At 48.3% G+C, this 14,155-nt stretch overlaps 1 protein-coding gene across 9 annotated transcripts in view; it reads right to left on the reverse strand.

Moving 5' to 3' along the window:
- Positions 1 to 2,087: 2,087 nt before the first annotated feature.
- Positions 2,088 to 14,155, reverse strand: part of RFX2 (regulatory factor X2) — a 62,404-nt gene continuing 50,336 nt past the window's right edge. For all 9 annotated transcript variants that reach the window (XM_075038119.1, XM_075038118.1, XM_075038120.1 and 6 more), the window contains 12 exons: positions 13,897 to 14,016; positions 12,675 to 12,790; positions 11,653 to 11,771; positions 11,223 to 11,335; positions 9,010 to 9,161; positions 7,958 to 8,055; positions 7,158 to 7,307; positions 6,559 to 6,767; positions 6,068 to 6,221; positions 4,357 to 4,399; positions 4,043 to 4,200; positions 2,088 to 3,741 (listed from right to left, as the gene is read on the reverse strand). In XM_075038119.1, coding sequence (XP_074894220.1) covers positions 4,091 to 4,200; positions 4,357 to 4,399; positions 6,068 to 6,221; positions 6,559 to 6,767; positions 7,158 to 7,307; positions 7,958 to 8,055; positions 9,010 to 9,161; positions 11,223 to 11,335; positions 11,653 to 11,771; positions 12,675 to 12,790; positions 13,897 to 14,016 — 1,384 coding nt within the window. In that variant the 3' untranslated portion in view covers positions 2,088 to 3,741; positions 4,043 to 4,090. The remainder of the gene's footprint in view (positions 3,742 to 4,042; positions 4,201 to 4,356; positions 4,400 to 6,067; positions 6,222 to 6,558; positions 6,768 to 7,157; positions 7,308 to 7,957; positions 8,056 to 9,009; positions 9,162 to 11,222; positions 11,336 to 11,652; positions 11,772 to 12,674; positions 12,791 to 13,896; positions 14,017 to 14,155) is intronic.

Consider the following 14,155-nt stretch of genomic DNA (forward strand, 5'->3'; position numbering starts at 1 on the left):
TAGGCTGCTGGTTTATAAGAGCAGGCACCTAAAATGAGCCCCAGTGGGTGGTTATGGACCTGCCCCCTCCAAGACCCAGCAGGCTCCAGGTGAAACCTGTCTGCAGGTTAAATGGTCCCAGCTGAGCCCTGGGAGCAGCCGGGCTCCTCCTGCCCCGACTGCTCAGGTGGGCAGAGGAGGAGCAGAGCCAGCAGTACTGGTACCCGTACCCGTACCCGTACCCGTACCCGTACCCGTACCCGTACCCGTACCCTGGGGTACCCAGTGGGCCAGTGAACTTCTGCCATGAGGCATCTCGGTCTGTGCCTCAGTTTCTCTGTGTCTTGCACAGGGACAGTAACGCTCACGTGGAGGTGGAGGGAGGCTTCAGTCCGGGGCACTGTTTGGGCTCCTGGTGCTGCCAGAGTGACAGGCAAAGGTCCTTCTTCCTGCAGAAATACCCCCCACCCCAACGAGAGGCAGCAGAAGAGCCCCAAGAAGGGGGTGAAGCCCAGGGACGGGCACAGGAGGGGGTGACGCTGCGGGGCAGGTCAGCCCGTACCTTCAGTACAAGATGGGGAAGGAGATTCGGGATGAAACTCATCCCCGTTGCTCGAGCCCCGTGTTGGCAGCAGCGGGGGGCTAGGGCAGGCAGGGGCGGCTCTGGCGGGCGAGGGGCGATGCCAGGGCACGGGAAGGGGCGCGGAGGGTGCTGTGATCCAGAGGTGCTGTCTAAAAGGATCGATCCTGGGAGCCTGACCCAGCTGATCCTCAGCCTGTCTGACCAGGCATGGGGTTTAGCTGATGTTTCTCTGCGCCCTGTGGCCACAAGGACCGGCCAAGGGCTCGTCACGCGTCCACCTTGGGGTCTCGAAACCTCTCACCAGACTGGCAGCATCTCCCACACGGGCAGGCCGGTCCCCGGCTGCGGCACTGCAGTCTCCCCTGCCCCACCACCTTGTCCCAGCCACGCAGGGCCGCTGCCGATGAATCCCTGGGCTGTGCCGCAGCGTCCGGCTGAAAGCTCATCCTTCTGGGACGAGTCACAGGGACTAGCGATGCCAAACCGCTTCGGTTTCCCTGGGGTTGGTGCAGTTGGTGGTCACCCCCCCCACCTCCACCTCCCCTGCCACCTCCCCGCTTTCTCTGCCGGTTGGGGGCTGCGGGATGGTCAGATGGTGGGGGCAAGAGAAAATCCTGGGATGAGAGAAGTGGCCAGGAGTCACCCAGCAGGGGAACTGGGAACAGCCGGGATCCCTGAAGGGTGGTGGCACTTGGTGGCAGGTGACAACGAGGACACACTTCACCTGAATTTGTGGTGGGAGGCAGATCCACTGCCAGTCAGGACACCACGGGGCGTCGTTCACTGGGCTCCCATCGCCTGAGCCCGGCAGCTCCCCAGCCTGCCAGGCCAGCCCCGCGCCAAAATCTCTGCAGGGATTTGCCCATCTAGGAGAGGCGATGGAGCCAGAGGCAAACCGAAGCTGGGAGCGTGTGTTTTAACGTGAGCTGTGCTTTGCTTTCCACTTGCAGCTGGGTAAGCTCAGGGTCAGGAGGAGCTGCTCACCTCCTCAGGGGGAAATAACTCCCTTGTTCCAGCCCTCAGACTCAGTATCCGAAGAGAGAGGCTCAGGCTGGTCCAGCCATCCCCACAAGACAGGGCATAATCCAGAGGGAGAGTGAAGGAAGCAAGGACGCAGAGAGAGAGAGGCTGAGGCTAAAACTTCCCCTTCCCGAGGGGTCAGAGCAGGAATGATCTGTCACTCGTCACATCCCTGTCTCACTGCTTCCATCCTCCACAATTGGTCTGGAAGTGTAATTAGAAAATGCTTCTTATGGCTCTGTGCTTAGCAGCAGCCTGATCTTTCAGCCTCTTCTCCCCTCTGTGAACTCTGGTGTAATGGGAGTATTACCCCAAAAAACTGGCCGCTGTTGTGTGGTGAATGTGCCTTCCCACAGACACCGGATCCCTGGCCAAAATCGCTTTAATTAGACTGCAGTGGGCAGATCCTGCATCTCCCCCTGACACTGCAAGGCTGCAGCATCTGCCTGACATCTCCTTTCAGTGATTAAAGAAGAAATGGGACCACAACAATTATTGTACAGGCCTGAGCATTTGATATATATTTATTGCTATTCAGGTTTAGCTGGGAATTTTGTGCATATCGGGTTTAGGTGGTTATCCAGACTCCTTGCACAGTGCTGCAGAGCTCCAGAGCATCTCGTTTGCACGTCCGTGGTAAGCAGAAGGTGGCTGGGTTCGGTCGGTAGCGGCTGCAAAGAAGAGCCAATGTACCAGCTGAAGTTAATATCACACTCAATGGGAGTAGGGGAGTTTAAGACTTGGTTGCTCAGTTGTTTTTTTAGACCATCTTATCTCATCAGCAGGATCTGAAGTGCAGACTCTGGCTCAGGGAGTATTCATTGTTGTTATTTACACATAAATCCAGCTTTCTCACTTGTCTCCTGCTACTTCGATATGAGACATTTACAGACAAACATCATCCTGACAGACAACAGTACGGGACAGTAAGAGGGAAAGATGTGCCACTATACACACTTTCTTTTTACTTTCCATTAGCAATATTTTTTAAAGTGTCACAGCTACCTTAGTACCATTTGGAATGAGTAAATGATATATTTGGATAGAATATACTCTGATATGTAAATGTACACGAGACCCCTGGAAAAGCTCACATCAAATACTGTATCATTAGAAATAATAATAGTAAAAGCTATTTATGACACGGCCTTTATTCACACAAAGATTTGCCCCGGGGCTTTGTTTTTGCAGTTTGGCTTGATGACAGATTCCACCCTCCCTCCTCTGCCCTGCAGTCCATGTCAGCCCAGACCCCACAGGACACGGAAAGAGAGAATAAAACCCCACTGGGGCAGAAACTCTCCCAGCTCAGCCCCAGGGGAGCCACAGCCACAAGGATGCCGCAGGAAAAGGCAAAGCGATACAGCAAGGGAAAATGCCACCGTAGAGTTGAGCAAACCCGGGGCCCGTGACAGCCCCTCGCTGCTACATGGGATGGGTTGTTTTTATCAGGGTCTGAGCTGCGCCGGCTCGCCCAGAGCGGGGAGGGGGAAGCAGGCACGCTGGCCCACCCTAAGGCACTGCAATCACACACCCTCTCCCATGCTCTGGATGCAGCCCCGCAGGCAGCTGCACCCTACTTTCAACGTTTTAGCAGGACATCAAGAGAGAATTTTACAAAACCCGGGACGTGGGAGGAGTTCCCCTCTGCCCAGGTACCCTGGCGAGGATGGGGATTGCCCGTGGGCTTCAGAGCGTAGGGGGCAATGAACACACTTTGCGACCAGCTGCCACTTCCTCAGAGTCCTTTGGTATCTTGAGTTGGCCTGACAGTGTCCCAGGAGCATTTGCGGATCAGCGATGGAACGCCAAGCTGGGGAGACACGGGAGCAGGTGGGAATGCTTGTCCCATAGTCCCAGAACATGTATGTGTCAGTCCCAGAGCACATACGTGTCAGTCCCAGAGCATGCATGTGCATTGCTCTGCCGGGACGATATGGATGTGCAGCCTGGAGCCCTCTCCCCAGGCGGGTACAAGAGAGACGTACTGTCCTGTGCTCCCCGAACGAATGATTTGGCAAAGTCAGAGCCAGGACAGCTTGTCTTGAAAGGCTGGAGGAGAAGGGTCAGGTATTTTTCCTTCTTCTTGGGCACTGATTGGTTCAAGTTTGTATCACAGTGAAGTCTGAGAAGTGGGGAAGAAACCCAAACCACCTTCCCTGAAAGAGAAAGCCTTGTTTGCCCACCTCGCTCAGGTTGGAGAGGAGAGCCTCTCCTAGCTAGGCACATCCGATCCGCTGCTGACAGCGGAGGCTTCCATTGCTCGGTAGCAGACTTTGGACCTTCGCCCTCCGGCCAGCAGTCATGCTGGAGGAAAAGCAGGCGGCCAAACCAGCCCCGTCCCACCACCCACCCGGGCTCAACCCCGGAGCCCATCCTCAAACACAAGTAAACATAAAGAGAAACTAAGAGGCACTAATAATGCAGATATGGGGAGACTCAGGCTTGCGACCGTCAAACCTGGCTCCGGATGTCTTCGTCCAGCTGGCGAAAAGCCGAATCCCCATTTCAGATCTCCTGCAGCGAGTGGCCGGGGTCACTGCGTTCCCGTTTCACCAGTGGCTCCCCCACGCACTGGGAGCTGGTGTCCACCTTGCTGCCCAGGTCACTAATGTCATCTGCAAAGGACAGGTCTCAGCATGAGCGTGGCGACTGGAGGGGAAGAGGTTCTTTTTTCCCAACAGAGCAGGGTGGAAGAGCCAAGCACGAGGTTCCCCCTCCCACAGCGATTCAACCCTGACCCAGCAGGACTTCCCTTGAGGGAGAGGAGGTACCTTTGTCCAGCAGTGTTGGGGACAGGGATGTGAGGTCACCAAACTGAAAGAAAAAGGAGTTACAAGGTAAGTGAGGCTTATTGGAGACCCAAGGTGCCAGACCTGCAAGTTGGCATCTATTTCCAAGCAATTCTAACGAGCAGCTTAAGTGCTCAGGAGAAACCACAAGCATCAGCAGTGCTGGTGGTGAAGAGCAGAAAGCAAAACCAACCACATGTTTTGGGGAAAAGTCTGTCTTTGCCATTCAAACCTCTGGGCAAACACCACACGCAACAATCTAGGGCAGGATTGAGCTCTGGAACAAAGGGAGAAATTTTTCCATCTCCCAAGTCACAACCAAGTGCTGCCACAGACCAAAGGGTGGTACCTTTTCTCCAGCCCTCTCCATCTGTCCAGCAACTGCTCAGACATGCCAGCTATTCACCTCTACTGGGACTCTACCGTCACTCCACCTCTCTGCAACTCTCTGCAAAGCCTTTGCATTCACATCAGGAGAATGCTTTGGCTTGCAAGGCCATGGTGCCAAGTGTAACCAGAGAGCTGGGGATATATTTGCTTCTGGAGATGTGTTGTCTCCCTCTGTGATGAGGTCTGAAACACTAAATTGCTATAAAAATAATGCTGGAAAGTCATGCAAAGTTAGGCAGCAGGAGGAACTGAGGAGAGCAGGAGTTACAAAGTGAGCAATAGAAGTGGAAGGACACGATTCATCCTCTTTTGCTGGGAAGAATCAGCCTCCTCCTGGAGAACAGAAATATTGCAAGAGTTTAATGAAGGAAAGGCAAAACCTGAAGGTTGAAAGCCTCCCACAGCTAAGTTTTGCTGGAAGCCACTCTCTGCCTTTCGTGTTCCTTTAATATCAACAAAGACAGAGGTTTTGCAGGGAATAGTGGGAAGTCACAGCACTGCTATGTGCAACAGCATGGGTCTAACTGGATGGGAAGGGAAAGCAAAAGCAAAAGGCATGCAGTTGATTTGTCTGGCTCCCCTACATGAGCTTTGTGGAAGAAAAAAACCAGCATGAGCTTCAAGGAGCAAATGAGAATCAGTTTTAATCTAAGAGTAGTTTCTATATTGCTGTCACAGATTGGTCAGGGGCTTTTAAATATGTGCATTTCAGAGTGAAAAATCAGATGCAGTGGCTTCAGCTAGGCAAGACAGGACCTGCCTGCAAGCCAGGCACCAGATTTACTGTCTGATTTGTCAACCCCCCCACCCCCAAACAAAGCAAACAACCCATCATTTCTCTTCTTCAAGTCAAAAATGGAGAGAGTGGCTGACTGCGCATGTAACTCTAGAGCCTGCAGAGGCCTGAAGAAGTTCAGTGAACAGTACCGCTGAAAGTTGCAGGGAAAGTAGCTTTTGGACCTTTTTTTCTTGGTTTAGTTTTTGTGTTTGATGGGACTTTGCTCTGGCAGGAACCTCAAAGTCAGGTTGGTACCCACAGGTTATGGAGAGATCATTTTCCTCCCTTCTCCAGGCCTCCAAAGCCCCGCTGATGCTCAACAGCCCCAAAACGCACCAGCTCAGGTATTAACGAGCCAGGATGGAAGATGCTCAAGGAGCTGGATCCTTGTGCCAGGCATCCAAAACAATTCAGTAAATCCTTCGGCAAAGATGGTTATGAAAGCATGTTCAGGACACAGCACGGTTTGTGCTCTTTATGCGCTGCTTAGTTTGGGTTTGTTTCTAGGGAATAAACAATTCTCACCTCTCCCATTACAGCAATTGGTGTCTCCCCTGTTGCCTGGGCAACACGATGCTCTACCAGATAAAACATGTATTCATCATAGAGCAGGCGAATCAGGTGGAAGGAACCAAAGCTGGCAGCACTGCGCAAGGTGAGGTCACGGATCACCATGGAGCTGGAAAATGGCCGGGAAACAAAATATTTGGGTTGTGTTTTACACTTGCATCATGGCTGATGTGAATTCTTGACCCTGAAGGTACTGTGGGACACAGTGCTCTGTTTCTACCTCTAACCCAAGACTATCAAAGCACTTTAAGAAATTAGTTGATGGAGCATCCTATCCCCATCCTGAAAGGATACAGGAGACACAACGCTCCCTTCTGTACCAGGGCAGAGCAACAGTTAACCAGAGTTGCATGGGGGTAAAGAACTTAGCATTGGCTTTTCAAGTGGCTATTTACATGCCCTAAGCCCGATGCAGAAACATCTCCAAAACGAGAAAGAAAATGTACCTATAGAAAGACCATTTTAACAGGAACTGCCTGGCTGCCTTGGGGAAGCTGGGACTGCCCTCGTGATGCTTCAGGACTTGAGTAACAACATTATCCAGCCAACTAGCCCACTGGTCCAGAGAACTCTGCTGCTGCAGAGTGAGCTTGAAATCCTGCTCCAGCTTCTGTACCATGCCTTCCTCGCACTGGCACACCCACGAGGCTTGCTCCTGCTCGGGAAGAAGGGTTGACAGTTACTCATGCCAAGCCTGCATGGTTGTTGCATCCCAGCCCAGGAATTAAACTTCGTTTCTAGTAGACAAGGACTCCGAACCAGCTCTGAATCACGTCTTCTCCGATCCATCCAGACCACAGTACAATATTATTACTAGAACTACATTATTGTTGGTAGCACTACTTCTTACAGAAGTTCCTTAGTACCTTCTCCACTATTCACAGTGAGAAGGCAAACTTACCTGGAAAAGTAACACCAAAACCGTTAAACTGTTTACTTAATTGCTTTTTAGTATTGGAAATAAGATGCTGGTTACCAGCAGACAACCTCATTATAGAGTCCCAGTTCTAGACAACATGACCTACAAAAAGATACCCTAAGTTACCTGCACATTGGCAAAGTCGACCCGATTGAGATCACTGAGCATCTGGTTTATCTGGGAAGTGTTCTGCAGCACCGCACGGGCGGCCTGAGCCAGGTGGTTCAGGGACGTGTACCTCCGTAACGTCTGCGCAAAGGCACTCACTACCCCGACCTGCAAGACAGCACACAGGGCACTGCGAGCATGGAGCTGAAGCCACGGAGCTGGAAGCCAAATTCTTCTCAATGCTGAGCTCAAGCACACAGCACACATCAGCTGGGGAAACCTGCACAGTCCCACCCACGCTGCTGTCCAAAGCATACACGAACACTCCAGAGCAGCACTTTCGCAGCATCTATTGCATCTTGCAAACCAGCCTCTGCATTTCTGTTCTTTAAACTAGCAGGTTTTCACATTCTGCCTCCAGCAGAGACCAGCAAGGTGATAACAGGCTGCAAGAATCCATGGCTTTAGGAGAGGGGAAGTAGGAGCCTTAGGTTTGGTCTCTGCAATGCCATTCAGTCCATAAGGTGTCCTGTGCTTTCTAGCAGGACAGCCTCATTCCAGTGCAGAGATTTTCTTCCACAAAGCTATATCTGCAATTTTGGGACATAGGACAGAGCATCATCAGCTTCTGGTACAAAGGAATTGCCCTACCTGTCCTCCCACTCCTTGCTGATTTTGGTTCACAATTATTCATTACACCAGTCTGGAGTACACGTGGCCAAACCCCAGCAGTGATTTCCAGTCACTGTGGAAAACTGCAACATGCACACATACACTCTGTTCATATCCCTGACCTGCACCGTGCTCCTTCTGCTTACCTTGGTCTGGATAACCTGCAGGGGAAATTCACTCATTGCGTTCATCAGCCACCCTTCCAAACTCTTGGCAAAATTACGAATCGCCTGTGTAAGCGTGCCTGCAAAGAAGTCTGCAGTTAGAAAGGCAGTTCTGTATCATCTTTGGACACCACTTGCTAGCTTAGGACTGCTGTGGAAAGCACAGCTTCTGAGCTGGTTAGGTGTGATCTCGATTTAGCATAAAGGAAATCAACTGGGTCCTGAGATGCACTCAAATTTTTCTTATTCTCTAATGTTGTTACTCAAACTTTTCTTCTTCTTCTTCTTCCTATTCCTATTTGTATTTGTATTCTTACTCTTTCTTATCCTTTTCTTATTCATGGTGCTTCTGAGCATTTTCCAAATGTTGAAATAAACTCTTTAAAAACACACACGTGCCACAGCATGTAGACTGAAAACAGGAGCTCAAAGGGACATGGCTTTCCAGTACTGCTCAGCCCAGTCTAGGGCTGAGTTGAGGCCTTGGGGAGACCGACACATGCACTTCACTGAGGAGCCAAATCAGAGAGAAAACCCTCAATATCCCATCATCTCATCTCCCAAATGAAAGCTGACCCCAAATTTCCAGGAGATGCAGTAGTGGGCATGACGGTCCTACGTAAACAAAGATACTATCTCCAAGGAAACATCTCACAAGGATTAGCCACGCTTACTTGTGCATTAAGCCTATGCTTTTACGCCGACTCCTAGCCAAAGTCAGGATATGTGATATGCAATAAACCAAATTTTAAAAGGCATGGGAATTTCCAGGGGCCACAAAGTACCGTCGACGCAGAGCAATGCTGCAGGAGCAATATTGCTGTTGCCATAATATTTTAGCTTGTATGCAAAACAAAAACCTCTAAATCAGCTTCTACAATGGAAATCTTCAGGGCTAGTGGTAGCCAGACCGAGTGAGTCATGGATCGCTCTTTGTCAGACCCAACATCCCATGACTCAGCCGAGCGAGGAGCAGGAGCTGAGCAGGAGCGGGGACCACCCGTGCCCTCCTGACCACGCTGCAGGATACTCACTGGGCACTGGTCTGAGCACGTCTGGGATGAGAATCTCCACCAGGGCCTGGTACAAGATGTGATCGCAGCTTCTCATCCATTTGAGGATGGGTTCGTATTTGCACAGAGTGATTAGCTTATCTTTCGGGAGGGTCCCTTCGTGTTCTTCTTCGCTGCAGGAGATGAAGAAGGGAGGCAGCGTTAGCAGCAGGTTTGCATTCAGTGCATTCACCCTTCCTCTCGATTTCTAAGCCCAGTTTTCAGCAGAAAAAAGCCATTTATGTTTCTTTTAAAAGGAAATGTCTGATCGTTTGTACAAGTTGTCTTTGACTCTGCAGGCTCCTCTCCGTCCGTGGGTCAGAGCTCTGACCACAGTTTTCCCTCAAATCCACATCTCCCTGTGCTTGGCCTTCGCTTCTTCTGTCTTTAGCCTCAGTTCCTTTCACACATTCATGTTCACGTGTACCTAGGAGTTGTACTTCAGTACAGCCATTTCAGCAAGCAAAGGCTTAGCTGGTTCCTCCTTACAGACCCAGCTATTTCCAAAACCTCCACACCTCTCTCCTGTGCTCTAAACCTCCTCAACTGTAGCAGTGGAGACAAAAAGTTTGCAGCAAATGTTGTTGGAGCAGATAAGCCGGTATCGATAGATACTACAAATGGTTTCAAGGTGTTTAACACCTTCAAATGCTGAATGTTTTCAGAAGGAAAAAGATTTGGTGTTTTGATGAGAACAAAGCATATTGTCTCTAACTGAGTGAGATCAAGCTTGCATTATTTTCGCTTTATAGATATATGGAAACTTCTTCTGCATGATTAAGGCATAAGATATCTGGTTTAACAGCAAGCAGAGAAAACCAAAGCCTTAATGCACTGCCAGAGCATCAAAGCAGAGCTGCTCAGACACTGTGCTGGGAATTGGGAATTTGGAAGGGAATTGCCCCATGCGTTACATCAAAATCATTAAAGCCAAGCCTTGGACATACTATAAAGAGGTACTTATAGCCTCTGCCTGAGCAGTTTTAGTAAATGAACTCCACAGGCATACTCCTAGAACACTCACATAGAAAAACTGGCCATCAAGTACCTAAACTTTCAGTTAAGTGGAACCATATTCTGCATTTTATCATGCTTTCAAACAGTTTGCCACTTCGATAATATTTTGGATTTATATTTGTATATATATATATAAAGCAGGGGGAGGGAGTGCTTTATTTACTTCTCTTGACTATTAACACTGGTATGGAGAGGTACTAGAGCACATAGCCTTAGCAAGATACGCTAGATTAGACAGAGCCCTGCAGAAACACTGCCTCCAAGTATCCAAGTAAGCCTGTTTGTACCTAGCACAGCTCGCTCTGTGGTTTTACAATATGCCTTGGAGATATACCCTTAAGTAAAAGAGATTTTGAAACTATCAAACGCAGCTACAGTGATTCTTTGCAGGAAAATATCCATTGGGTAACATCTACTGAGGACAACAGGGCTATTCTACAGGTTATTACAGGCTATTTGCTTATTACTCAAACTTTTACCATTTTTATTCTGAATGTAAAACATCCATATCGGAAGTCCTTATATTATCAGTAGAGTGGACAATACAGACTTTTAATGCAAATTTTAAGAGAAACCTTCACCTTTTCTATTTTCTCTATTTTGACTTATTTCCATTCCCCTGTCTCTTGGCAGCAGCCTCCCAACGCATAAAGGATGAAGAAAAGGCAATAATGACAAGCCAGGCAGGAGTACAAAGATCAGAGTAGCTTCATTTGCCATATCTGCCTCAAAACACGAGGCACTTAAAGATCTGGATAGCCAGCCAAAGAAGTGAGTCAGTCTAGATGTCACCAAAACCTCAGAGTCTGAGATGTCACCGGAGACTGATACCTAATGGCACAAAATCATTACTGTCTGCTCCTGATGACGAAAGCAGCATCCCGTTCTCGCTCCTCTCTGCATTCTGGATTAGCACTGGTTGCAGGAGGTATAGGGTGCATAGATGTACATAATCAAAGCAGATGCTTTCCTTGGAGGTCTGAACTTTGTGTGGTCATTATGATATTAAACACTTCTGACACTCTTTGTAATGATTCTGCAGGGAAGTAAATACTTTCAAGTCCTACAAAGCACTCAAAATGCCTAGTGAAGCTGAAAATACTTCATGCATTTTTAAAACTAAAAATACCACCAAACAATGGAGCATTCAGAAATAATCAAAGCACAGCAGTGCATACCTGGATGGCAGGGCAGTAGAGCCATCACTAGATGGTGTTTTAGGACTCCAGAAGGATTGCCACAGTTTCTCAATATAATGAAATTGAAGATTCATTACAACATCCAAAGTTGCCTAACAACAAAGAACACAACTCATTAGCTGCTCTGCTAGCATCTTGTCGCACAGTGTAAGCATAATTTCATGTGCTCCCATTTAAATTATTTACAAGAAAAATAACGGAAAGGACATTGTTTTAATAATCAACAAAACATAAAACAGGTCACACAATGAAAAAATAACATAAAGCGCAATATTTGAGTTATAATACCCAGCAAATCAAGCATTTCCTATTATATTCTAGCTTTTCCTAAGAGCAGGATATGAGATGAGCACATGGGTTATGTCCCACATCAGTTAATAACTAAATTAAAAATATTCCAAATAATCACCTCGCAGTGTCGCCTGTAAAGAAGCTGTAGAGTTTTCACATCATTCATGGTGACCCCTTCTTGTAAGAGGACGTTACCTAGACGAGGGTCTGGGAACTCGGGAAAGACATGGGTTACATCTAGGGAAAAAAAAGATTGGGAAAGATGGTAAGAGTTAGGAGCACTCAATTACACAGGACTACAGATGAGTGCAAGGTGCTGCTGTCGCTGGTGGCTATCTTTCATGTTTCAATTGGGATGAAACAGGAGAAATTAGACCAATAATCTAGTTCTTTCCTAATTCATGCTGCTATACTGTGCAAAAAGTGAACAACCGCAGCCCATTTTATTCAGTGTGGAAAGGAAAATGTTTTCTTTCTCTCTGTAATAAAAGAAACATGAATACATTGTCCTCATCTACTGTGCTTCCCATTAGATTTTCTCTGAAGCCTGAAAAATGTCTCTCTGTTATTTTGAGAAATGGAAAATATAATTCAACAGCAGACATATCAGGAGCAATTGTAAATTGTATTTCAAGAAGGCTCAGAGCTGGCCGGGATTTGGTATCTGCTTAAATGATGGAGACACATAGATCCATGACCAGCAAAGCCAGAGAGCTTCTCTCACAAGGAGAAGGTCCGTACGTATTGTCTGCAGTCAGACACATATTGCAGCCTTTGCAATGAAGAGAATTGCTCTTCTCCCTCCGGCTGCCTGTCTTGGCAAGGCTCTTCGCGACCTCCACTCCTTCCATCCAATTTGGATGAAACCAGATGGATTAAATACATACTAAGAGGGAACCAACAGACCTGGTGGTACAAGGAAAAAGCCTTCCTGTGGGTATAGGAGTTAGCAAATAAACTTAGCAAGTGTGATGTAACAAGAGTTTATTAGAATATATACTATATATAAAATACATATATCTTATATGTATAATGCAAACAAATGCAGAACAGCCAGGGCTTGCTGGACAAGACCTTCCTTCCTCTTAAAGTTATAAGCCTAGACATGAGATATCTAACACATTAAAGCAGTCTCCTCACCTATGAATTGCAGATGATGTTGACTTTGAGCAGCAACCGATTGCTCCGGCGTAGTGTGCGGGTTACTATTGGACCCGCTCTCTGCCATGCCATCCATCTTCTGCGCTGGTCTATACCTAAATTTAGAACGTGGCTTGGGATTTACACAGGCATGAGCAAACATGTACATGGTATTTGCAACATAGTCATGCAGACTTTTGCGTTCATCATGTAATACATTCAAGGCCAGCCTTGTGAGGGCTGACCATTTATATCACCTACTTAACTGGAGGGTGAAAATGAGGAACTCCCTTTTGAAAAGCACTCCCCAAGACAGAATTAAAGGGGTTAAGATGTTTGCCCAAGGTGACACCAAAAAAAGTAGAAAATGAGAAGCAGAGCTGGAGTGGGTGCCAGAGTGCAGACTCTCAGTCTCAGGAGCTGACTTTGGCATTTACTTTTTGTTTCGGAGCTGAAGAAATAAATTCTTCTGCTCCTTCTTCACTCCAGCAAGAACCAGAAGTGTCCATGCTTCCTGGAGACAATTCCAGATTCCTTTGCACATTGTTTTTTAGATTCAAAATTACTCAGACACAAGACTAACCACAGCACTATTTAGCTTGCACTGTTGCACAACAAAAAAACTCAAACAAAACCCAAAACCCCAAACCCACCCAAGCACAACACAAGCCCCCAAGTCCTTTACACTGATTTGGCACAAATAACGCCATAGCCGAGGTCCTAGAACAGTTCGGTCAGAGGGAGGCAGTGAAAAGTGGCACATACGGTGGCATTCTCTGTAGCAGCGGGCTGCCGCTGGCAAATGGAATAGGCAGATAAACGTCATTTCATAGAATCATAGAACAGTTTGGGTTGGAAGGGACCTTTCAAGGTCATCTAGTCCAACCCCCCCTGCAACAAGCAGGGACACCGTCAACTAGAGCAGGTTGCTCTGAGCCCCGTCCAACCTGACCTTGAATGTTTCCAGGGATGGAGCATCGACCAGAATGGGTTTGGGACCCTTCCACTACTCGGAGCAGCCAGTGACTTGCAGACCCCTCTTCCACAGCTCAGCTCTGGCAGTTCAGCAACACTTGTGTTTGAACTGTCCCGACATGCTCCCTTTGCTCGCACGCCAAGCCGAGTCCCAAGATGGGGTCTGCAGCTTTCTTTGGCAAAGGACCCTTGCCCGCGGCAGCGTCGGGGCACCGCTAGCAAGCTCCAAGACACTGGGAGCACCTACCTTTGCTTCTGGTGGATGGGCTGCTGTCTCATTGCCATGTACTGGGTGTCCTCCTGCAAGCGGTTCAGCGGAGACTCTGGTTTTAGACGGATCCCGTAATAATGATATTTGGAGTTTCCCCTGGAAGTATCAGCGTTGAAATTGCTCAGTGTAAGCTAGTCAATGGAAGGGACATCGTAGCCCTGCGATTTATTCTTAGGCTTGTTTTGACAATACACCCTACTTCTTACAGCACATGTCGGTTTGCTGCCAAGCACTA

The sequence above is a fragment of the Buteo buteo genome, chromosome 10 (assembly GCF_964188355.1).
Source record: "Buteo buteo chromosome 10, bButBut1.hap1.1, whole genome shotgun sequence".
NCBI lineage: Eukaryota > Metazoa > Chordata > Aves > Accipitriformes > Accipitridae > Buteo > Buteo buteo.